We start from the raw sequence: 26510 nt of genomic DNA, 5'->3' as shown, positions 1-26510 counted from the left end.
AGCTGAAAACACGTTAGGTTCCACATTTATGCTGACGATACCCAGCTCTACCTCACCACCACCTCCCTCGACCCCTCCACAGCCTCTGTGTTGTCAGACTGCTTGTCTGACATCTAGACCTAGATGAGCCAAAATTTCCTCCAATTAAACATTGGGAAGACTGAAACCATTGTTTTCTGCTCGAGCCACAAACTCTGTTCCCTAGCCACTGATTCCATCCCCCTCTCTGGCCATTGTCTCAGGCTGAACCAGTCCGTTTGCAACCTTGGCATCCCAGTTGACCCTGAGCTGAGCTTCCGACCACATATCCTCTCCATCACAAAGACTGCATACTTCAAGCTCCGTACTATCGGCCGTCTGCACCCCTGCCTCAGCCCATCTACTGCTGAAACCCTTTTGTTACCTCCAGACTTCACTGTTCTCCTGGCTGGACTCCCATCATCCATCCTCCACAAACTTGAGCTCATCCAAAACTCTGCTGCCCGTATCCTAAGTCATGCCAAGTCCCATTCATGTAGCTGTATGCTCCTGGTCCAGCAATACCTCAACTATAAAATTCTTATCTTTGTGTTCAAATCCCTCCATGATTTCGCCCTCCCTATCTCTGTAACCTCCTCCGGCCCTATAACCCTCCATGAACTCTGCATTCCTCCAACTCTGGCCTCTTGTGGATCGCCCACTTCCTTCGCTTCACCATTCGCTGCAGTGCCTTCAGCCATCTAGGCCTTAAGCTCTGGAGCTCCCTCCCTAAATCACACCCCCTCTATCTGCTACTGTAAGACACTCCTTAGAACCTATCTCTTTGATTAAGCTTTTGGTCACCGATCCTAATGTCTCCTTCTTTGGTTCGTTGTCAATTTTTGTCTCGTTACGATCCTACGAAGCGCCTTGGGACATTTTACTACGTTAAAGGTGCTCAATACATGCAAGTTGTTGTTGACAAAGACTACTTATTTATTATCTTGGAATCTATGCCTTCTTGTGTGTGCCCGAGATTGAATGGAGGCTCTACGGATTAGGGGGAGGTGTTTTTTTCACCCTCGTTTCTGTTTACCGCACCAATTTCTTGAACATTTACTTATCTGGCTGCTATTTCACACCTACAATTTTCCTTAATCGTATTTTTAAGACTTCTTTGTTCTTTGCTTTACCTACTGTAAAATCCGTGGCATTTGTGTAAAAGATCACTTTCCTTTTAAAATTAAAGGAAAGAGTGATCCAACCATGGCTAACTAGAGAAGTTAAGGATAGCATTAAATTAAAAGAAGAGGCTTATAATGTTGCCAAGAAGAGTAGTAAGGCTGAGGATTGGGAGGGCTTTAGAAATCAGCAAAGGTTGACCAATAAATTGATAAAGAGAGAGAAAATTGAATACGAGAGTAAACCAGCAAGAAATATAAAAACAGATTGTAAGAGCTTCTACAAGTATGTAAAAAGGGAGTGGCAAAAGTAAACGTGGGTCCCTTAGAGGCAGAGACAGGAGAAATTATAATGGGGAATAAGGAAATGCCAGAGATGTTAAACAAATATTTTATATCTGTCTTCACAGTTGAAGACATAAAAAACATACCAGAAATAATGGGGAACCAAGGGTCTAATCAGAGTGAGGAACTTAAAGTAATTAATATTAGTAAAGAAAAAAGTACTAGAGAAATTAATGGGACTAATAGCCGACAAATCCCCTGGACCTGATGGCCTACATCCCAGGGTTTTAAAGAGGTGGCTGCAGAGATAGTGGATGCATTGGTTTTGATCGTTCAGAATTCCCTAGATTCTTGAATGATCCCTGTGGATTGGAAGGTGGCAAGAGTAACCCCACTATTCAAGAAAAGAGGGAGAGAGAAAACAGGACTATGGGCCAGTTAGCCTGATATCAGTAGTAGGGAAAATGCCAGAATCTATTATTAAGGATGTAGTAACAGGGCACTTAGAAAATCATAATACGATTAGGCAGAGTCAACAGGTTTTTATGAAAGGGAAATTGTGTTTGACAAATCTATTAAGAGATTTTTGAGGGTATAACTAGCAGGGTAGATAAGGGGAAACCAGTGGATGTAGTATATTTGGATTTTCAAAAGGCATTCAATAAGGTGCCACACAAGAGGTTGTTACACAAGATTAGGGCTCTTGGGATTGGGGGTATTATATTAGCATGAATTGAGGATTGGTTAACAGACAAAAAAAAGAGTAGGAATAAAGGGGTCATTTTCAGGTTGGCAGGTTGTAACTAGTGGGGTGCCGCAAGGATCGGTGCTTGGGCCTCAGCTGTTTACAATATATATCAATGACTTAGATGAAGGAACAGAGTATAATGTATCCAAGTTTGCTGACAATGCAAATCTAGGTGGGAAAGTAAGCTGTGAGGAGAACGTGAAGAGGCTGCAAAGAGATATAGACAGGTTAAATGAGTGGGGGAGAAGCTGGCAGACAATGCGGAAGATAATGTGGGGAAATGTGAAATTATCCACTTTGGTAGGAAAAATAGAAAAGCAGAATTTTTTTTTAAAAGGTGAGAGACTAAGAAATGTTGGTAGTCAGAGGGATTTGGGTGTCCTTGAACACAAATCACAGAAAGTTAACATGCAGGTACAGCAAGTAATTAGGAAGGTCTTGGTACAATTATATAGGGCTCTAGTGAGACCACACCTGGAGTACTGTGTACAGTTTTGGTCTCCTTACCTAAGGAAGGATATACTTGCCTTTGGGGATGCAACGCAGGATCACTAGATTGATTCCTGGCATGAGGGTTGTCCTACGAGGAGAGATTGAGTAGAATGGATCTTTATTCTCTGGAGTTTAGAAGAATGAGAGATGATCTCATTAAAATGTACAAAATTCTTAGAGCGTTAAGAGGCTCTTTCCACTGGCGAGAGACTCGAGAATCAGAGGTCACAGTCTCAAGATAAGGGGTCGGCCATTTAGGACCGAGATGAGGAAAAATTTCTTCACTCAGAGGGTTGTGAATCTTTGGAATTGTCTACCCCAGAGGGCTGTGGATGCTTTAGTCATTGAATATATTCAAGACTGAGATCGATGGATCTTTGGACACTAAGGGAATCAAGGGATATGGGGATAGGGCGGGAAAGTGGAGTTGAGGTAGAAGATCATCCCTGTTCTTATTGAATGACGGAGCAGGCTCAAGGGGTCGTATGGTCTACTTCTGCTCCTATTTCTTATGTTCTTAGGTTCTTACATTGTAGAAACAAGATTTTTTTCAGTTGTCCGTAATTTAAAAAAAATAACATAGCTTTTCATCATTCATCATCTTGATAGTAGCACATTTGTGAAAAAATGTTTATAGGAACTATTTACTGCATTTGGCGCCGTTCTATTTCTCCTTTCGGATCACCACTTTTTTCCCCCCTCACTCGCTTCTCCTTCCCAAGTAGCCAAACTGACATAAAACAATAAACTTTAGCTTGAGCCCAACTCATAAGAACTCAATCAGTAACCTGGCATTCAAAATCTTCACAGCTTATACCCACCATCTTACGCCAGTCAGCAGTGTATAAGAGATGCTAACATATGGTAAAGTGGAAGCCTTACGTGACTTGACGGGTGCTAAATTGGGCCATGTAGCGCCTGTTGTTTCGGTGCAACACGGCCTCTCCGACATCCAAGATGGCGTCTTGGATGCGCACGCACGTTTCCTGCGTGACGTGCGCCAGATCTTGGTATATGAGCTTGCGCAGGCGCAGATAACAAACGCTGGAATCATGTAAAGTAGGGAGAAAATGACTTCAATCAGTGTGCAACAATGATGTAAAGTGATAGATACCATTTTGGGAACTTAACACTCAACTCAACACACAGTCTTAACCCCGACCATCTGAATGTGTCTTAGAGTGCCTGGAAACCCCCGCACCGGCGCTATTTAAAGGGGGCATGCAGGATTTACAGGTTAGTGGCTGGATTATTGCCTCTGGCTGCTGAGACATTCGTAACTGTTTTTGGAGGTCTCCTACACTTGAATACGAGGACGAGGGGACATAGCCTAACATTTAGAGCCAGGACGTGCAGGAGTGAAGTTAGGAAATGCTTCTACATGCAAAGGGTGAGAGATGTTTGGAACGCTCTTCTGCAGATGGCAGTTGATGCTAGTTCTCTTGTGAATGTTAAATCTCAGATTGATAGATTTCTGTGAACCAAGGGCATTAGGGATATGGGGCTAAGACGGGTATATGGAGTTAGGGCACAGGTGCACCATGATCTCATTGAATGGTGGTACAGGCTCGAGGGGCTAAATGCCACAGCCACTTGCTGCCTCTTGATATGCACCACCTTCTCCTGCAAGTAAGCAGGATGTGTGCCTGAGTGATGTGCCTGACATGGTTGAATAGCTGCCAGTGTGTGTGACCTGTGAGTTGTGTGAGGGCAGCTTGAAACGGTGGTAATGTGTAAGGGTGAGAGGAAGCATCTGATTGGAAGAGTTGAGTACTGATGGAAAGAATTTGTTGGTATGTGGGGGATGGGGGTGTAAAGCGTGGTGCAGTTGGTAGAAGACGCCACTTGACAGTTGACCTCACTCACCTTGACCACTCATGTCAAAGCATTGAACTTCTTCCTGCACTGCATCCATGTTCATGATGCTGTGTGCCTGGCATTGACTTCGTCCCCCGCTGCCTCCCACTGTCTTTTGAGTAAATGTCTGGAGGGCCTCTTGTCCTCCCCCCAACTCCGGATAAAGGTTGTCCCTCCTTCTGTCCTCCTTTTGCACCCAAGGTCTCTAGTGCATCAGCAGAGAACCTTGGTGCAAGCACTCTTGCAGGCCTGGTACTAACTCAAATCGGCAGATTGGTGAGGTCTAGTGTGCAGATTGGAGGATGTGGGATTTAGTAGTGCCCAACCTTTATTCAATGTTTTAACATACTCATCAGTGTGTAAACATAGGGATGGGATCTGCATCTGTGTTTTACGTGTGCGATGTCTGATCTCTGTTCAGACTTCATGCAGACAGTAGACTGTATTTTCAGCAAATAACAGATACCAGCTACCTTTAAGAGATTTCTAAAAAACATCCTCCCTTTAAGAGATTGAGCTCCCTCTAGTGGTGGAAAGTGCAAATTGCATTGATTCCGCGTGCAAGGCCTGGAAAGGAACGCTGATTGCAGGTAAGTGCTCCCTTGGGTCCAAACTTGCGTTCTGCCTGCACAGAGTACATCGGGCGCGAGGTGGTAGCGCATCGTGCTAATAATAAAAGCACACCAAACGAAGTGAAAACAACTTTGCAATGCTGCAGGTAGCAAGCCCTACAGTAGTGGTACTTTTCTCCTTAATATCTTGTTAACGGTTACTGTGCACTTTATGTGGAAAACAGTATTATTTCCTAGTCACTGCTGTTCTGTATAGCTGTAACATCTCTACAATGGTGAGAAATTGGGGTAATTCATCGCACTTGAGTTCCATTAATTATGATGCTGCGTTCTCTTAACAACAACTTGCATTTATGTAGCACCTTTAATGTAGTAAAATGTCCCAAGGCATGTCACAGGAGCGTTATCAAACAAAATTTGACACTGAGCCATATTAGGACAGGTGACCAAAAGCTTGGTCAAAGAGGTAAGTTTTAAGGAGCGTCTTAAAAGAGGAGAGGTAGAGAGGCAGAGAGGTTTAGGGAGGGAATTCCAGAGCTTAGGGCCTTGGCGCTAAAGGCATGGCCTCCAATGGTTGAGTGATTAAGTTCAGGGATGTGCAACAGGCAAAAACTGGAGGAGTGCAGAGGACTCGGAGGGTTGTGGGGGTTGGAGGAGGTTGCAGAGATAGGGAGGGGCAAGGCCATGGAGGGATTTGAAAACAAGGATGAGAATTTTAAAATCGAGGCGTTGCCAGACCAGGAGCCAATGTAGGCCAGTGAGCACAGGGGCAACGGGTGAACAGGACTTGGAGTGAGTTAAGATACGGGCAGCAGAGTTTTGGATGAGCTCAAGTTTATGGAGGGTAGAAGATAGGAGGCCGGTCTGGAGAGCATTGGAATAATTTACTATTATGCAGCAATACCCTGCTAAATACATGGTACTACACTAGTGACAGAACATTACCATGCTCTTCCATGATCATAGCCTCAAAATTAACAAAGCAGCTATGGTATTCAGGAGTTATGATGGACTTTTACACATGTAAATGAAGATGATTAACATATTAATCTGTCAGATTGTCTTCTGCACCTGCCAAAAACTCGAACTGTCATCACCAATTCCATTCCCCTCCCCAGGCACTGTCTCAGGTTGAGCTGGACTGTTTGTAACCTTGGTGCTCTATTTGTTTGGGGCTGAGCTTCCAACTCCATATCCTCTCTATCACAAAGACTGCCTATTTCATCACCATAACATCACCCATCTCCAGCCCTGCCTCAGCCCATCTATTGCTGAAACCCTCATCCATGCCTTTTTCACCTCCAGACTCAACTACTCCAGTGCTCTGCTGGCTGGTCAGTTATCTCATCTGCTGTTTATGGGACCTTGCTGTGCACAAATTGGCTGCTGCATTTGCCTATAAAACAAAAGCGACTACACTTCAAAAGTAATTAATTGGCTATGACGCACTCAGATATCCTGTGGATATGAAGGGCGTTATATAAATGCAAGTCTTTCTTTCTATGGAATGTGGAATTTTTTGCCACAGTTATTGAAGAAGAGTCCATAAATTATTTTAAAAGTGTATTGGTTATTTGTAAAAGAGGAATTTTAAAACGTATAAGGAGCTAGCAGGAGATAAGAGATTAGACTAGGTAGCTCATGGACAGAAATACATCGTCACAGACTCGAAGAACTGAATAGCCTGTTTCTATGGATAATATTTTTCTATTTTTATTCCTTTTCTTCATTTGGTTGGTTTGAAGCCTTAAGTGGAGAAGGTGAGCACATGATCCCTGATCCCAGCCACTCCCAAAGGTTCTGCTGCCAGGTGTTCAGAGGTGCCCAAGACTGCTCAGTGTTGACTTTTTCTCATGCTGGGAGATGCAGTGGCTTCTCCACTTGACACAGTACAGATTCAGAACTGAGAGGAGGGGGACTTGCACCTGTATCCATTGCTGCTCTGAGCGCACCATTTTACTAGTTAGATTTAATCAATTTATTCAGTTTTATTTTATCAGTTTTACAAATTGACAAGGACACTCTCGACTATCACTGACCATTTAGATAAAAAGGAATACTCCCCTAGCTGTCAGCCTTCCAGAGGTAATATCACTTCATTTCATGCATCAGATAAAACATCTGGTAAATCCTTTTTTAAAAAAAGCTACAAGAAAGCTCAGAATGCTGTTCTATGTAACAGGGTGGGGTGAGGGGCTGGGGTTCGGTTGTGGGGGCTGGTGTTTCCGTCGTTGACTTCATGTCCTCAGCTGGAGATGGGGGGGGAAAGAACCCTGTCAGCACGTGGGGGGGGTAACGTTGCTTTGCAGAGGGGTAACAGACATTTCTCATCTTGTTTATGCTTGTGCTTCAGTAGCGCTCGTTCTACAAACTTGGCTCTTCACGCTGGTTATCTATCAATGTTTAAGTTACTACAATAGGCTTATATATAGTATTTCTTTTCAACAACAGCAACTGCAAATATTTTATAGTTTGAAGTGTTGAACAGATAAGTAAGTAACCCATTACCAATCATTCACACATTCTGGCCTATAGCCAACTCCACAGAAACATACATAATTAGTAGAGGGTGACTCAGCCTCAGTTTTTCTACCTCTCTTTGTAGACAAAATTCTCATATGCCCCACCTGTATTAATATTTAGTGCCCTACAAAACTCCATTTGCATGTCTGTATGGTTTTTTTTGCAGGGGCCAAGGTTATGTTTAAAATTCAAATTTCCTGTTTTAATTTATCTGGGAAGCCAGTCCACCTTTGTCAATACTATATAAATAAAAAAAAAAACATTCAGAGAGCCATAAAAATGTATGTTATAATTTTATTTTTCCTTCCCCATTCAGAAATAGTTTGTCAGATAGATAAATTTACTTTTATGAAATTAAATTACATTAAAAGTGAAATTTGGTGAATGTGCTAGTTCCATCAGAAAACTGTACTCAGAATATTGAAGATGGATTAGAAATGTAAACCTCATTCACCCGCATGTGCCTTAATTAAAGTTAAAGTTATTGGCAAAGACTAGATTGAGTTAAATATAAATAGATACAATAATTAGCTTTTTATCAACTGCACGCTATCAAATTGTATGTTCCAAACTCAAACCCTTAAGAAAATGCACACGTTCAAATAGATGATCAATTTAGCACAAAGAAACACAAAAAGAAACATCTACCTGAAACTTAGTCTTGTGACTGCAGACCCAATTTTAACTCGGGATAGGAATCAGGCAGGTGGGGCCTGAGGTGAGCAGCGAACCGTCCTGACCTCAGCAGCATGAAGTCCGGGTGACTTTAACTCCTGGGCTCCACCTGCATGCTCCTGGTCAGCCGCCCACCTGAAACCGGCGGGAAGACACAGCTGTACGGTGGGCGGGAGCGGAGTTTCTGGTAGCAAGAGGCCACCTGCGGGGACCCAGTTAAGTTGTGAGGAGGTGGTTTCAGGAGAGTCTTGCATTCTGGTGAGGGAGGGGGGCATCCTGGGCAGGAGAGACCTAAACTTTCCCTGTGGGGCCTGGGGAGCACTTCTCATCCTTCTGGCCCCACATGGAAAGTAAAAGAAGTTAAAAAACATACCTGTTTGCGCCTCTTTCCGCTGGGTTCACGTGGTGGGGAAGCCACAATATCTTCCCTGCCCAGGCTACTGGTTAAAATAGAAGCTGGACCCCGATGATGTCATCAGAACCCGATTTGCATATTTAAAGAAAGACCCCGCCAGTTTCCAGTGAGTGGCTTTCCAGCCTGCTCAGATGAGCAGGTTAAAATAGAAGACTGCAGGAAGGGAGTGGGATGTCGACGGGCAAGTCTTCTGGGAGATTTTAACTGCCCGTCCAGTTTCTGTTGGGCAGGCAGAGTTAAAATCTCCCCTTTCTTTCAACTGCACATTGTTGAGCAATACAAACTGACGTTTTTAAAAAATTTGGTGCTATTGCAACATGTATTTGCATGTCTTATTCTTAGCAGAGGAGCTGGACAGTCGTCACCAACTCATATCTGCAGGAGGTAGTTTCACATTATTCTGTTATTTGGTCATAAAAATAGAAACACTGTTCATATCATGTTAGGAAAACCGTAGGTATCAATATAGAGGTCATGCCCAAAAGTTTTACTTTAAAGATTTTTCATCTTCACTTTACACTTTGGCCACTTCAACCACTGCCATAGCTACACATATGGCAATGGCGACAATGGATATTGTTTATCGGTGCATGTCAGTACTTCACAGTTCCAGGAGATTTTTTTTTTTGGTTATGATATAAAAATAGGAGGGAGTTTTAACCACTTGTGAGGAGAAAGCAAATACAACCTACAGATTTTTTCCTCTCCTTAGTTTTTATTGATAATTGAGGTCTCACAGGAAGAAACAGCATGTACTTAGTTATTCTTCATTTAACTTTTCATCAGCAAATTGGTTTATTTTAAAATAAACCATTCGTGTTAATGACTAAATTGGTTATAATCTTCCAAAATTCACTAGATTCAGCGAAGATATCTGAGGATTGAAGGTAGCAATTATTGAAAAAGGAAGGAAGAGACAAGGCACAGGCCAGGGTGTTTGTCAGTAGTGGTTAAATTGTTAGATTTATGATCAGGGATAGAGTAAGGGAGCATTTGGAAAACTGTAAATTGAGTATGGAGAGTCAGCATGGTTTTATGAGAAATCAGTCATGTCTGATTAACCCAATAGTCATTGAGGTGGTATATAGAGGAGAATCAGTAGATGATAGTCATAAGAATTTTCAGAATACATTTGACAAGATTCCACACCTATTAGCTAGAATTAATGTGTTTCAGAATTGGAGCTAATCTTGTGGCATGAATAGGAAATTGCTTGGGAGGTAGGAGACACACAGTGTGGATAAAAGAGATATTCTTCGATTAGCAGGCAATGATAAACGGGGGCCAACAATGCAGCTTGAGCTCTGCACCACCTGTGCAAGCACTATATGCGCCTGCATACGAATGGACTAATCTCATTTCAATAATTTACTGGTGCTGCAGATGGTGTCTCAACGCCCTTGGAGCACCAGGGCCGCGCTGTTGGGTGTCAGCGCCCAGTGAAGAGCCCGACTGCTCACTGTGTACCTGGCATTTTCTTGGCATGGAGGCAGGAGCTCCAGGCAATAGCAATAGGAAACACTGGACAAGGGAGCATCGATGCTGGGGGATAACGGGCAGGGTTGTCAGAATTTTCTTTAGAAAAGCTTCTATGGCAGTCATGCTTTCACTGCCTGTTCCAAATGGAGCTCTGCTCAGGGGCTCCAGCCACAATATGGGTTGGACACCGCATTTATGTTCAGCTCAGAGGCCTATTGATCCTGGAGGACAGCTAATAGATGTAAAATACTTGGATTTTCAAAATGCCTTTGATAAGGTACCTTATAGTAGATTCATGACTACAGTCAGAGTATGTGGAGTCAGGGAACAAGTAGCAGAATGGATAGCAAGCTGGTTACAAATCACAAAAGAGAGTAATGGTTAAAGGTAGTTACTCAGAGTGGCAGAAGGTGGGAAGTGATGTTCCACAGGGATCGGTGCTGGGACCACTGCTGTTCACCATTTACATAAACGTTTTGGACTCAGGAGTCAGAAGTACAATTTTAAAATTTGCAGATGATCCCAAATTGGGGGGGGTATAGTTATTACCAAGGAAGACTGAAACAAAATACAAACATTAGTAAACTTGAAGAATGGGCGTGTAAATGACAAAATAAATTTCAATATAGTTAAGTGTGAGGTGGTGCATTTTGGCAGCAGGAATAAGGAGGCCACATACTCCTTGGAAAATAAGAGTCTAAATGGGGTGAAGGAGCAAAGGGATCTAGGGGTACACATTCATAAATCATTAAATGTAGCAACGCAAGTTACCAAGGCCATAAAATGCAAACCAAGCACTGGGGTTCATTTCTGGAGGAATAGAATTGAAAAGCATGGAAGTTATGGTGTTTAGAACCATGGTTAGACCACACTTGGAGTACTGTGTACAGTTCTGATCTCCATGTTACAGAAAGAATATTGAGGCACTGGAGAAGGTGCAAAAACGATTTATAAGGATGACACCAGAACTGAGAGGTTATACTTAACAGGAAAGACTGAACAGGCTGAGTCTCTTTTCTTTAAAAAATAGAAGGCTGAGGGGTGACCTAATAGAGGTCTTTAGAATTATGAATGGGTTTGATAGGATAAATGTAGAGAAGATATTTCCACTTGTGGGGGAGTCTAAAACTAGGGGCCATAAATATAAGATAGTCACTAATAAATCCAATAAAGAATTCAGGAGGAACTTCTTTACCCAGAGAGTGGTTAGAAGATGGAACTTGCTACCACAAGGAGTAGTTGAGGCGAATAGCATAGATGCCTTTAAGGGGAAGCTAAATAAGTACATGTGGGAGAAAGGAATAGAAGGATATGCAGATAGGGTTAGATGAAGTAGGGTGGGAGAGGGCTCGTGTGGAGCATAAACACGGGCACAGACCAGTTGGGCCGAATGGACATATGAACATACGAATTAAGAGGACAAGGCCATTCGGCCCCTCGAGCCTGCTCTGCCATTTGATAAGATCATGATTATGACCTCAACCCTACTTTCCCGTCTACCTACTATAACCTTTGACTCCCTTGTTAATCAGGAATCTATCTAACTCAGTCTTAAAAATATTCAATGACCCTGTCTCCACCACTCTCTGGGGAAGGGAGTTCCTCAAACTCTCAATGTTCTGAGAGAAAAAAATTCCCCTCATCTCCATCTTAAATGGGAGACCCCTTATTTTTAAACTGTCGCCTCTTGTTCTAGTCTCTCCCACAAGGAGAAACATCCCCTCAGCATCTACCCCTTCAAGTCCCCTCAGGATCTTATATGTTTTAATAAGATCACCTCTCATTCTTCTAAACTCCAACGGAGACAGGCCCAACATGTCCAACCTTTCCTCATAAGATAACCCCCTCATCCCAGGAATCAGTCGAGTGAACCTTCTCTGAACTGCCTCTAAAGCAATTATGTCCTTTCTTACATAAGGAGACCAAAACTGCTCACAGTATTCTAGATATGATCTCACCAATGTCCTGTACAACTGTAGCAAAACATCTCTACTTTTATATTTCATTCCCCTTGCGATAAATGACAACATTCCATTTGCCTTCCTAATCACTTGCTGTACCTGCATACTAACTTTTTGTGTCCATTTAAATCGACTGCTTTTCTATTCCTCCTGCCAACGTGGACAAGTTCACATTTTCCCACATTACAGTCCATCTGCCAAATTTTTGCCCACTCACTTAACCTATCTATATCCCTTTGCAGACTCCTTGGGGTCAATTTTAGGATGACTGAGCGGGTGCATTCGTGGCAGGGGGGTTCCTAAAATTGGGGAATCCCGGAGCGGGTCTGGAGCCTGGCTCCAACCCACCCACTTCCGGGATCCCCAATGACGCGAATCAGTGCGCGCGCAGCCCCCGCATGCGGGACTCCCACAGGCAATTAACCCGGCGGGATGGCAGTTTAGATAGTTAGGGAGGTACTTGAGGTTGTTGACAGACCTCATTGGGAAGAGATTTTAGCAGGGATGTGATTTTGGACTCTCCTCAGCGTGTTTCCCATGCTGTGGGAAACACTCCCTGCTGTTGCAGACGTGTTTCAGTCAGCAGCCATTGAGAGATGCAGAGGATTCCTTGACAGTTGGAGGGAATACCTCATTCATTGCAGCAGGCCACTCTGTCACCTCAGACAAAGTTTTGCCTGCCACACTGTTGTCTCCACACTCAAAATGATTACATCATACCCTAAACTCTGCTGTCCAAACACATTTACCTACTTTGCGGACCCCCTCACACTCACAGCGTCAGGATGGGGGGCGGTTCCATAGCTGCATTCATCACCCCATTGGCGGACGAGCAACATCACCAGCCTCGCCAGGCACGCCATCCACCTCTGCCACGTGGAGCTACACAACACAGTGCTGCACAACAGGCACCTGCACAAAGTAGTCGTGCAACTACACATACACCCACTGTAAGGTGACCCAATGGGTGGCATCAAAGGTGTTCATGGAGAACCTCATGAAAGGGCCTTATTGCACAAGGCAGTCAAGAATGGCGAAGACGTGGCAGTAGTGGTGACATAGAATCATAGAAGTTTACAACATGGAAACAGGCCCTTCGGCCCAACATGTCCATGTCGCTCAGTTTATACCACTAAGCTAGTCCCAATTGCCTGCACTTGGCCCATATCCCTCCATACCTATCTTACCCATGTAACTGTCCAAATGCTTTTTAAAAGACAAAATTGTACCCACCTCTACTACTGCCTCTGGCAGCTCATTACAGACACTCACCACCCTTTGAGTGAAAAAATTGCCCATCTGGACCCTTTTGTATCTCTCCCCTCTCACCTTAAATCTATGCCCCCTCGTTATAGACTCCCCTACCTTTGGGAAAAGATTTTGACTATCTACCTTATCTATGCCCCTCATTATTTTGTAGACTTCTATAAGATAACCCCTAAACCTCCTACTCTCCAGGGAAAAAAGTCTCAGTCTATCCAACCTCTCCCTATAAGTCAAACCATCAAGTCCCGGTAGCATCCTAGTAAATCTTTTCTGCACTCTTTCTAGTTTAATAATATCCTTTCTATAATAGGGTGACCAGAACTGTACACAGTATTCCAAGTGTGGCCTTACTAATGTCTTGTACAACTTCAACAAGACATCCCAACTCCTGTATTCAATGTTCTGACCAATGAAACCAAGCATGCTGAATGCCTTCTTCACCACCCTATCCACCTGTAGGAGCTATGAACCTGTACTCCTAGATCTCTTTGTTCTATAACTCTCCCCAACGTCCTACCATTAACGGAGTTGGTCCTGGCCCGATTCGATCTACCAAAATGCATCACCTCACATTTATCTAAATTAAACTCCATCTGCCATTCATCGGCCCACTGGCCCAATTTATCAAGATCCCGTTGCAATCCTAGATAACCTTCTTCACTGTCCACAATGCCACCAACCTTGGTGTCATCTGCAAACTTACTAACCATGCCTCCTAAATTCTCATCCAAATCATTAATATAAATAACAAATAACAGCGGACACAGCACCGATCCCTGAGGCACACCGCTGGACACAGGCATCCAGTTTGAAAAACAACCCTCTGCACCCACCCTCTGTCTTCTGCCGTCAATCCAATTTTGTATCCAATTGGCTACCTCACCTTGGATCCCGTGAGATCTAACCTTATGTAACAACCTACCATGCGGTACCTTGTCAAAGGCTTTGCTAAAGTCCATGTAGACCACGTCTACTGCACAGCCCTCATCTATCTTCTTGGTTACCCCTTCAAAAAACTCAATCAAATTTGTGAGACATGATTTTCCTCTCACAAAACCATGCTGACTGTTCCTAATCAGTCCCTGCCTCTCCAAATGCCCGTAGATCCTGTCTCTCAGAATACCCTCTAACAACTTACCCACTACAGATGTCAGGCTCACCGCCTGTAGTTCCCAGGCTTTTCCCTGCCACCCTTCTTAAACAAAGGCACAACATTTGCTAACCTCCAATCTTCAGGCACCTCACCTGTAGCTGTCGATGATTCAAATATCTCTGCGAGGGGACCCGCAATTTCCTCCCTAACCACCCATAACGTCCTGGGATACACTTCATCAGGTCCCGAAGATTTATCTACCTTGATGCGCGTTAAAACTTCCAGCACCTCCCTCTCTGTAATATGTACACTCCTCAAGACATCACTATTTATTTCCCCAAGTTCCCTAACATCCATGCCTTTCTCAACCGTAAATACCGATGCGAAATATTCATTTAGGATCTCACCCATCTCTTGTGGTTCCGCACATAGATGACCTTGTTGATCCTTAAGAGGCCCTACTCTCTCCCTAGTTACTTTTTTGCCCTTTATGTATTTGTAGAAGCTCTTTGGATTCACCTTTGCCTTATCTGCCAAAGCAATCTCATGTCCCCTTTTTGCCCTCCTGATTTCTCTCTTAACTCTACTCCGGCAATCACTATACTCTTCAAGGGATCCACTTGATCCCAGCTGCCTATGCATGTCATATGCCTCCTTCTTCTTTTTGACTAGGGCCTCAATCTCCCGAGTCATCCAAGGTTCCCTACTTCTACCAGCCTTGCCCTTCACTTTATAAGGAATGTGCTTACCCTGAACCCTGGTTAACACACTTTTGAAAGCCTCCCACTTACCAGACGTCCCTTTGCCTGCCAACAGACTCTCCCAATCAACTTCTGAAAGTTCCTGTCTAATACCATCAAAATTGGCCTTTCCCCAATTTAGAATTTTAACTTTTGGGCCAGACCTATCATTCTCCATAGCTATCTTAAAACTAATGGAATTATGATCACTGGTCCCAAAGTGATCCCTCACTAACACTTCTGTCACCTGCCCTTCCTTATTTCCCAAGAGGAGGTCAAGTTTTGCCCCCTCTCTAGTCGGGCCATCCACATACTGAATGAGAAATTCCTCCTGAATACACTCAACAAATTTCTCTCCATCAAAGCCCCTAATGCTATGGCTGTTCCAGTCAATATTGGGAAAGTTAAAGTCCCCTACTATTACCACCCTATTTTTCTTGCAGCTGTCTGTAATCTCCTTACATATTTGCTCCTCAATTTCCCGTTGACTATTTGGGGGTCTGCAGTACAATCCTATCAAAGAGATCTCTCCCTTCTTATTTTTCAGTTCTACCCATATAGACTCCGTGGGCGAACCCTCGGATATATCCTCTCTCACTACTGCTGTGATGTTCTCCCTAATCAAGAACGCAACTCCCCCTCCTCTCTTACCTCCTGCTCTATCTTTCCTATCGCATCTGTACCCTGGAACATTGAGCTGCCAGTCCTGCCCCTCCCTTAGCCGTGTTTCAGTAATAGCTATAACATCCCAGTCCCATGTACCCATCCATGCCCTGAGTTCATCTGCCTTGCCCATCAGACTTCTTGCATTGAAATAAATGCAGTTTAATCTAGACTTCCCTTGGTCTTTGCCCTGCTTTCTCAGACCATCTGTCCGGTCATGTTTTGTACACTCTCCCTTACTGCCTTTTGTTTCTGTCACCACTTTACTTCCCACTGACTTCCTGCATCGGTTCCCATCCCCCTGCCACTTACTTTAGTTTAAACCCTCCCCAACAGCACTAGCAAACACTCCCCCTAGGACATTGGTTCCAGTCCTGCCCAGATGCAGACCGTCCAATTTGTACTGGTCCCACCTCCCCCAGAACCGGTTCCAATGTCCCAGGAATTTGAATCCCTCCCTCTTGCACCATCTCTCAAGCCACGTATTCATCCTAGCTATCCTGTCATTCCTACTCTGACTAGCCCGTGGCACTGGTAGCAATCCTGAGATGACTACCTTTGAGGTCCTACTTTTTAGTTTAACTCCTAACTCCCTAAATTCAGTTTGTAGGACCTCATCCCGTTTTTTACCTATATCGTTGGTACCTATATGCACCACGACAACTGGCTGTTCACCCTCCCCCTCCAGAATGTCCTGCAGCCGCTCCGAGACATCTCTGACCCTTGCACCAGGGAGGCAACACACCATCCTAGAGTCTCGGTTGCGTCCGCAGAAACGCCTGTCTATTCCCCTTACAATCGAGTCCCCTATCACTATAGCTCTGCCACTCTTTTTCCTGCCCTCCTGTGCAGCAGAGCCAGCCACGGTGCCATGAACCTGGCCGCTGCCACCTTCCCCTGGTGAGCCATCACCCCCAACAGTATCCAAAACGGTATACCTGTTTGAGAGGGGGATGGCCACAGGGGACCCCTGCACTACCTGCCTGCACCTCTTACTCTGCCTGGTGGTCACCCATTCACTTCCTGCCTGTACTCCCTTTACCTGCGGTGTGACCAACTCGCTAAACGTGCTATCCACGAGTTTCTCTGCATCGCGGATGCTCCACAGTGAGTCCACCCACAATATATGTAAGTTGATCAGAAATCAAATATAAGTAAAAACCATGGCAAACCCTAAAACACCCTTGTGCATCCCCTTCATGCTTACGACACGTTTGCCTTACGCTTCCTAGTACACATACATGATGCATGTCCTGTGGCTGCAGCACAGGTAGTGGCAGGTGGGGTGAGGCTGACCGTGAAAGAGATGTATGAGAGGGTGAGTATGAGACAGAGTCATGAGATTGTATGAGGATTGGGTTGAGTGGTAATGGTGGGATGAGTACTGGGGAGTGAGGAAGTGCAGGTAAGATGAGGATGAGGGGTCAGTGGATGTGAGGAGTGGTGTGATAGAGTAGTGTTGGCAGTGCAGAAGGAGATGTGGGGTGGGGCGGTGATGTGGTAGACGGAGTGTAGGGGAATGAGTAAGAGTACGCACTTTGGCTGACCTGGTTAGGTCATTGAAGCGCCTCCTGCACTGTATGCAGGTGTGTGATATGTTGGTGGTGCTGGTGACCTCCTCTGCCACCTCGCGCCAGGCCTTCGTGGTGGCAGAGGCAGGCCCCTTCCTCCGCCACCACCAGCCAGGCCTTCCTGGTGGCAGAGGCAGGCCTCTTCCTCCCGTCTGTCGGGTAGAAGATCTCCCTCCTCCTCCTCCTCCTCAGCCCATCCAGTAAGACCTGGAGTGAAGCATCATTAAACCTGGGAACAGCCTTCCCCCTGGGCTGCTCCATGCTGTAATTTTGCTTATTTTCTGCAGCATCAGTCAGTGGAAGACTGCCCCTTTAAACAGGGCTCCTCCAGCTGACAGCCTATGATGTGGGTGCGCAGTCTGCCCACTGCGCAGCTTTCCAGCGCGAAACCCGGAAGCCAAGGTAAGTGGCTTCAGTTTACTTAGAATCGCGTGCCAAACCCACCGATTTCACTGGGTGCGTTACCCACGCGCCCAGTCGACCCTCCGCTGCCAACCCGCCTCCCTCCTAATATCAGGCCCCTTATGTCCTCTTCACAACTTACTTTCCTACCTACCTTTGTGTCATCAGCAAATTTAGCAACCATACATTCGGTCCCTTCATCCAAGTCATTGATATAGATTGTAAATAGTTGAGGCCCAAGCACTGATCCCTGTGGCACTCCACTTGTTACATCTTGCCAACCTGAAAATGACCCATTTACACCTTCTCTCTGTTTCCTGTTAGCTGATCAATCCTTTACCTATGCTAATATGTTACCCCTACACCATGAGCTCTTATTTTGTGTAGTAGCCTTTGATGTGGCACCTTGTCAAAAATCTTCTGGAAATTCAAGTACACCACATCTGCAGGATCCCCTTTATCCATGTTGCTTGTTACTTGTTAAATGGCCTGTTTCTGTGCTGTAAATTCTATGTAATGTAATTCTATGTAATGTAATTCTATGTAATGCGCAACCTGCACACCGCAGGCCTCCACACCTCATTTTCCAGGGAACGGGCACTCGAAGTGCTTCAGCGAATTGGGCGGCCATCATCATATTGTTTACCCCGTGCTGTCCTCCAGGAATCAATGTTGCGGTCCTAGCTTTTTAGTCTAATTGCCAGCAACAAAAATATATAAATAATTTTGATTTGGGAATAGAGGGCGGAAATCCAAGTTTGTAGATGACACTACGGGGGTGAATTTTCAACTTGCTATCTGGGTGTAAAACCAGTGTTGCGGATCAGCTGCTCATTATAGAAACCGTCTGCTTTTCACTTCCATTGAAATCAATGGAAATGAAAATTGGATGGGTTCTATAATGGACAGACAATCTGTCCCATCGCTTTATCATCCAGTGAAGGTGAAAATTATTCTCTGCATCTCTTGTACCTAATGGCTATAGTGAAATGTGAATCGAACAAAAAATTACAAGAGTGGGTGGAATGATAGCAGGTGCAGTTTAGTGTGACACGGTGTATACTTGGGACATAAAAATAGGAGATGAAAATACATTCTAAATAGGGAAGCAGTAGGGGTGTAGATAAAAAGGGGGATTTAGCGGACTGGGTACCTAAATAAAACTTAGCTCACATGTGGAAAAGCAATCAAATGGCTAATGATTGGTTTTATATTCTTGTGGTAAAGACTAATGAAGTACTACTGCAGTTATGTAGAGTGCTGGTCAAGGTCTCATTTGGAGGTCTGTGCTCAGTATTAAGCACCCTACCTCAGGAAGGATACACTGGCCTTGGTGGGAGTCCAGCCACAATTCACCAGGATGATACCTGGAATGAAGGGACCAAACTATGATGAGAGATTGGATAAACTTAGATTGTGTTCCGTAAAATAGGGAAGTAAACAGTAAGCTGATAGAGATGCTTAAAATAAAGAAGGAACTCTTCAAGCTGTGAGAATAGGAAAAGACTATTTCTTCCTTCACTCAGCTGAGGCTCATTGTGATAGCTTGCCCTCTCTCCCCTCTGAGACAGAAGGGCGTGGGTTCGATCCACTACCCTAGAGACTCGAGCCCCATAATGCCAGGCCAGACACTCCCCGGATGCCCAGTGCTGAGGGAGCGCTGCACTGTCAGAGGGGCAGTGCTGAGGGAGCGCTGCACTGTCAGAGGGGCAGTGCTGAGGGAGCGCTGCAGTGTCAGAGGGGCAGTGCTGAGGGAGCGCTGCACTGTCAGAGGGGCAGTGCTGAGGGAGCGCTGCACTGTCAGAGGGGCAGTGCTGAGGGAGCGCTGCACTGTCAGAGGGGCAGTGCTGAGGGAGCGCTGCACTGTCAGAGGGGCAGTGCTGAGGGAGCGCTGCACTGTCAGAGGGGCAGTGCTGAGGGAGCGCTGCACTGTCAGAGGGGCAGTGCTGAGGGAGCGCTGCACTGTCAGAGGGGCAGTGCTGAGGGAGCGCTGCACTGTCAGAGGGGCAGTGCTGAGGGAGCGCTGCACTGTCAGAGGGGCAGTGCTGAGGGAGCGCTGCACTGTCAGAGGGGCAGTGCTGAGGGAGCGCTGCACTGTCAGAGGGGCAGTGCTGAGGGAGCGCTGCACTGTCAGAGGGGCAGTGCTGAGGGAGCGCTGCACTGTCAGAGGGGCAGTGCTGAGGCAGCGCTGCACTGTCAGAGGGGCAGTGCTGAGGGAGCGCTGCACTGTCAGAGGGGCAGTGCTGAGGGAGCGCTGCAGTGTCAGAGGGGCAGTGCTGAGGGAGCGCTGCAGTGTCAGAGGGGCAGTGCTGAGGGAGCGCTGCACTGTCAGAGGGGCAGTGCTGAGGGAGCGCTGCACTGTCAGAGGGGCAGTGCTGAGGGAGCGCTGCACTGTCAGAGGGGCAGTGCTGAGGGAGCGCTGCACTGTCAGAGGGGCAGTGCTGAGGGAGCGCTGCACTGTCAGAGGGGCAGTGCTGAGGGAGCGCTGCACTGTCAGAGGGGCAGTGCTGAGGGAGCGCTGCACTGTCAGAGGGGCAGTGCTGAGGGAGCGCTGCACTGTCAGAGGGGCAGTGCTGAGGGAGCGCTGCACTGTCAGAGGGGCAGTGCTGAGGGAGCGCTGCACTGTCAGAGGGGCAGTGCTGAGGGAGCGCTGCACTGTCAGAGGGGCAGTGCTGAGGGAGCGCTGCACTGTCAGAGGGGCAGTGCTGAGGGAGCGCTGCAGTGTCAGAGGGGCAGTGCTGAGGGAGCGCTGCAGTGTCAGAGGGGCAGTGCTGAGGGAGCGCTGCAGTGTCAGACGGGCAGTGCTGAGGGAGCACTGCAGTGTCAGAGGGGCAGTGCTGAGGGAGCGCTGCAGTGTCAGAGGGGCAGTGCTGAGGGAGCGCTGCACTGTCGGAGGGGCAGTGCTGAGGAAGCGCTGCAGTGTCAGAGGGGCAGTGCTGAGGGAGCGCTGCACTGTCAGAGGGGTAGTGCTGAGGGAGCGCTGCAGTGTCAGAGGGGCAGTGCTGAGGGAGCACTGCAGTGTCAGAGGGGCAGTACTGAGGGAGCGCTGCAGTGTCAGAGAGGCAGTACTGAGGGAGCGCTGCACTGTCGGAGAAGCCGTTTTTCGGATGGGACGTTAAACCAAGGCCCTGCCTGCCCTCTCGGGTAGATGTAAAAGATCCCACGGCCACTATTGGAAGAAGAGCAGGGGAGTTCTTCCCGGTATCCTGGGCCAATATTTATCTCTCAACCAACATCACTAAAAAAAATTATCTGGTCATTATCAAATTGTTGTTCTGGGACCTTGCTGTGTGCAAATTGGCTACTACACTTCAAAAGAAAAAGTACTTCATTGGCTATGAGGTGCTTTGGGACGTCCTGAGGCCATGAAAGGCACTGTGTAAAATTCCTCTGGCAGGTGGGTTGGTAACCAGAGGTCATAACTTAAAATAATTGGCTAAAGAACCAGGGGGGAATTGTGGAGAAATGTTTTCACACAGAGGGTTGTTAAGATCTGGAACCCGTTACCTGAAAGGGTGGTGGAAGCAGATTCCATTGGAACTTTCAAAAGGTAATTGGACATGTACTTGGAGAGGACTAATTTGCAGGTTATGGGGAAAAGAACAGGGAGTGGTACTAATTGGACAGCTCTTTCAAAGAGCCGGCACAAGCACGACGGGCCGAACGGTCTCCTTCTGTGCTGTAAGATTCTATGATTCTAAATTGACAATGTAATAGGGAAAGAGTATTCCCATTTATAGGGGAATCCAAAAGAAGGGGTCTTAATCTTGGAATTGGAACTGAGCCATATAAAAGTGAATCCCAAAAAAGTTATGTGCACACAGCATTGTGAGAATGCACTGGCTCCAAGGCCATGAATGCAGAATCAACTGAGGTGTTTAAAAGGAATTTAAGATGCTTACTTGGGAAGTAAGGTTATTAAATGATATGGTGAAGGGGCAGAAAATTGGGATTCAAGAGATAGAGTGCTGTGGTTAGCTAGGCTCGAAGGACCAAATGGCCTTCTCTGTTCCTGTAACATTAAAACACAACACATAACCATACAGTAAAAGATTATAGACTAAGGTACCAAACAACTGCATTACATTCAGGTTATATTAATTTTTGTGCTTTCAAACTGCATCAACTCTCCTACAAATTGGATATCTTCATGAAGCAAAGTTATTTCAGTCATTTAAACCTCACCAAACTTAGCCATTTTGTCTTGCTACTTTGGTACTCCCAACATATTAGCACAATTCTTGCTTGACAACAATTCACATAGGATTGAGGTTGAGACAAGATTTTCACTAAAATTACATTTTCTTTGCTGCTAGCATATTTGAATTTCCTCTGCGTTTTATTTGTCTATGCGTATGACGGGGAGACTTTGAACATAAGCCTAAAGGCGACAGGGAGAGAACAAAAACCAAGTCCTATTGATGCACCTTGAAACACATTTTACAGTATAACATACATTAAATTACCAAGAACACCTGGAAATTTCCACTTTCTAATAACTAAAATTGTTAATATCTATGTGAAAAAAGTGCTTTACATTACATACATTATCCATTACATAACAATTTCTGATTGCCTGTCTTGCAGATACAGCAATCAAGAAACAATCCTCTTTGCCTCCCTGCTGGCAAAAAGCAACAGATCAAAATTTGGTTAACAGAGTGGGGAGATTCAGAGATCACATTGTCAGAAGACACCAAGGCTGGAGTGTGCCATATCTATCTATTTGTAATCAGTGTCATAAAATGATGTTTTGGAAAACAGAAGTTCTGTAGAATCCTCAAGCCTTTCCTGGGAATAACACTATCTGAAATTAGAAAGTGCTAATAGATGGAGTGGGAATATTTTCCTTACCTGTGAATACAGTTTTTCCCTTCAAGGTAAGCCATACCAGCAGCAGCATCCAAAGACATCTTTACGAGCTGTTTCATTTTCAACTCATCTTTCTTCTTCCTTAAAAATGAAAGGAAATCACCACCTAGACAGAAAATAAGATATAATCATGTGGCAATGTCCTGTCACTTTAAGGGTTTTTAGAAAGATTATATATATATCTAACATACACATATTAATATAGACATAATATATACATAAATGTGTGTGTATATATATATATATATATATATACACATTAAGTTTTACACTGAAATTACCACAAATAATGCTGTCGTAGTAAAGGGTAAATCTGGACATTTTAGATCTTCTATACTGGTCATTAATTCTTGTTTTATAACCAGGTACGACAGGTAGCAACTTCTATAGTCTGGAGCTCTCTCTTAAAAGGTGCCTTGTTTTACATACAACCAAAGATCTTTAACTTTCACTTATTATTTGCTTTGCATGGGTCTTCTGGAGTGCACACCATGAAAAGTAGCAATTTCTATTAGGCACACTATACTTTCAAGAGAGTCTCACTTCATATTTAATAAAAGGGTAGCAGTGTCTTCCCAACAATGACGGTGGCTTGTTTCAATGCCCAGTAAGGGAAAGAATTTTTTTTTAGGTAGTCATGCCTTCATTATATAAAAAAATACACAGGTAGCTAAAACTATGATTCTCAGAGTCTGACAATTTAATCATCACAGGTGTTGAATTCTAAGTCCATCTGTTAATTATACATTGACAATGTTAATATAAGGAAATTAAAACTTTTCTCTGATAACACATAAAAAAATACGTTCTTAGAATATATGCTAGATTAGGCCCCCCCGACAGCTTGCAAATTTTTCCATTAAGTAGTTCAGCCATACAGACCAAGATTCTGAACTATTACTAGTAACCATATACGTAAGTTGGTGTAGTTGTCTAAGCAATGTAACTTTTTTCTGATGTCAGGTTCTTAGTTAGCTGAATTCAACTGGGGCAGCAGTAGCACTGCTACAATTGGCCACAGTACCTTCTAATTAGGGAGGGGAAAAATCTGCCAAGGTTCCTACTCACTATTCAATGATCCCACTGCAAGAGCACCTGCGTGAAAACAGTACAACAGCAGAGAACAGCCATGATCAGCCACGATCCAATTAAATGGCGGAATAGGCTCAATGGGCTGAATGGCCTACTCCAGTCCCTATGTTCCCGTAACAGTACAGCTTCCACACATGTCCACCAAGTTTATCTTCAATTAGAACTTTCCTGCTGGTGCAGTGTGTAAATGCATTAGATAATGCAGGCCTCAGCTGGAGTATTGTGACTAAATCTGCGCACCATGCTTTAGGAAGGATGTCAAGGCCTTGGAGAGAGTGCAGAGGAGATTTACTAGAATGGTACCAGGGATGAGGGATTTCAGTTATGTGGAAAGACTGGAGATGCTGGGATTGATCTTCTTACAGCGGAGAAGGTTAAGGGGAGATTTAATAGAGGTGTTCAAAATTATGAAGGGTTTTGATAGAGTAAATAAGGAGAAACAGTTTCCAGTGGCAGGAGGGTCAGTAACCAGAGGACACAGATATAAGACAATTAGCAAAAGAACCAGAGGAGAGATGAGGAGAATTATTTTTACACAGCGAGTTATAATGATCTGGAATACACTGCCTGAAAGAGTGGAGGAAGCAGATTCAATAGTAACTTTCAAAAGGGAATTGGATATATACTTGGAAAGGAAAAATTAGCAAGGCTATGGGGAAAGAGCAGGGAAGTGGGAGTAATTGGATAGCTCTTTCAAAGAGCCGGCACCGGCACGATGGGCCAAATGGGCTCCTTCTGTGCTGTAAGATTCTATGATCTATAACAAGGTACTGAGCTTATAGACCAGGAGATTCATTGTATTGTATTGACCGATTTCAGCTGAGACAGTAATTGGCCACTATCCACTGCTTTAAGTGTCTGCGTGGATGTCAAGTGAGGATAGAATTGGGTTCAGTGATACTGACCATCATTCAACAGCAAGCACATGAAATATAGCCACTTAGGTGAGATACTGGGAGCTGTTGACATCATAATCATAATCCATGAGTGACGATCTTAATAACAGAAGGAATGGGGAAGAAAATTGGTGCAGGATAATTCCTTAACATTACAAAATAACTGCAAAAAATGATACAAGTAGGAAAGTAGGAATTAAAATTGTGGATGTAACATCTAGAAGAAGCTTGATACCTTATTTACTCACATACTTTTAAGAACATAAGAAATAGGAGCAGGAGTAGGCCACACGGCCCCTCGAGCCTGTTCTGTCATTCAGTAAGATCATGGCTGATCTCTGACCTCAACTCCACTTTCCTGCCCAATCCCCATATCCCTGATTTTAATCATATATTCAGAAAATGAATGCAGGAGCTGACAGTATATTTCAGGTCTGTGAGTTACTGTTGCCCTCAGCAAGTATGATTTCAGAATGATATGTGCGGTATAACGATGCCCTTTTGCTGGCTCCATAATATTCACGTACAAGACGACAGAATGGGCACTCGGTATCCCTCACAAATAAAATTATTTTACTGGATTACTATGGCTCCTATATAAGCAATATGATATAAAAGGTTCAAAGATTATGAAAGCTTTTAATGGAATTATTACTGCAGTTTTGTAACCTACATTACCGCACAGGCAAACCATCTACTGCAATTTGTCTATAAAAAGGGTATCTCATCTATCAGTTTAATTGTGTGTCTGAGAGTTAGAGTTGAAGACTAAGATCAACATTCTGTTTTTTCATGGTTTCTCATTGGGAATACAATATGCCTCTAGGTGCTGTGGCTGAAGTGCAATAGTCTGCCTCTTACAAAATTGGAAATACATCAATACAGTGGCTGCACCTAAGGGTCAAAAACTGAGAGGCAATGAGAGGAGAATAAAAATAGCTGCACTAAATAAAGGAATCATTTTACACAAATGAGATAAAGGAGCAGTACCAGAATTGCACTATGCCACCAACTTTAGGAAACTGAATCAAATGAAGATTTCTGTGACACTAGTGACAAAATGGAACAAGATAACTCAAAAAGAAACTGCGGAAAACCATCACTTTCAACTTTATTCAACAATCTGACAATAATGTCTTCGCGCCTAAATTCAAATCACATTTCTTTTGCATCTGATGCACCATGTTCCCTATTTCAATAAAAAAAAATGTTTGCCTAGATTTTAGGTTCACCTTTCTAGTATGAAGTAGCATGTTCCATGTAAAAGTCGTTTGAAGGTTGCAAAATGGATTTTTAGATATTAGCAGGAGTTCCTCAAGGTGGGTCAGAAGTCATGCTATTGCAAGGGAGAGGACCTTGGGTGTGGGATTGGAGTAGGGTGCACATCATCAGTGGAACAGTTTGGGGAAAAGTTTTCTAAAACTACTGCCCAGAAACAGTAAACCATGTGTTTCATTAGTTCCTGGAAAACAGTGCAACTGGATAAATAACTGGTATATTTACTTGATTAAAATTTTCTTTAAACAATATTTTTCTAAAACAAAAGAAATCTCAGGGGCTCGAATCACCCCACTTCTCTGTGGCACTCAGCTAGACTCTCTGAAGAAAAACAAAGAAATTGACAATATCTTTCATGGGAAAATTTTACCCCCAAAAAACTTAATTCAACAAAAAGATTCTGATGAAGGTTCAATACCTAAAACATTAAAATTTCTTTTCTCTTTACAGATACTGATGGACTTGCCAATATTTGCAACATTTGCTGATTT

General features: G+C 44.4%; 1 protein-coding gene across 4 annotated transcripts in view; it reads right to left on the bottom strand.

The window, feature by feature from the left end:
• The window catches only part of fer (fer (fps/fes related) tyrosine kinase), a 284400-nt gene that overhangs the window by 67830 nt on the left and 190060 nt on the right, over window positions 1-26510 (bottom strand). For all 4 annotated transcript variants that reach the window (XM_067982928.1, XM_067982929.1, XM_067982931.1 and 1 more), the window contains one exon: window positions 22736-22859. In XM_067982928.1, the coding sequence (XP_067839029.1) occupies window positions 22736-22859 (124 nt within the window). The remainder of the gene's footprint in view (window positions 1-22735; window positions 22860-26510) is intronic.

This window comes from Heptranchias perlo, chromosome 4 (genome assembly GCF_035084215.1).
Source record: "Heptranchias perlo isolate sHepPer1 chromosome 4, sHepPer1.hap1, whole genome shotgun sequence".
Classification (NCBI taxonomy): domain Eukaryota; kingdom Metazoa; phylum Chordata; class Chondrichthyes; order Hexanchiformes; family Hexanchidae; genus Heptranchias; species Heptranchias perlo.
The sequence above is the reverse complement of the archived record's forward strand: the minus strand, read 5'-3'. Positions and strand labels throughout refer to the sequence as shown.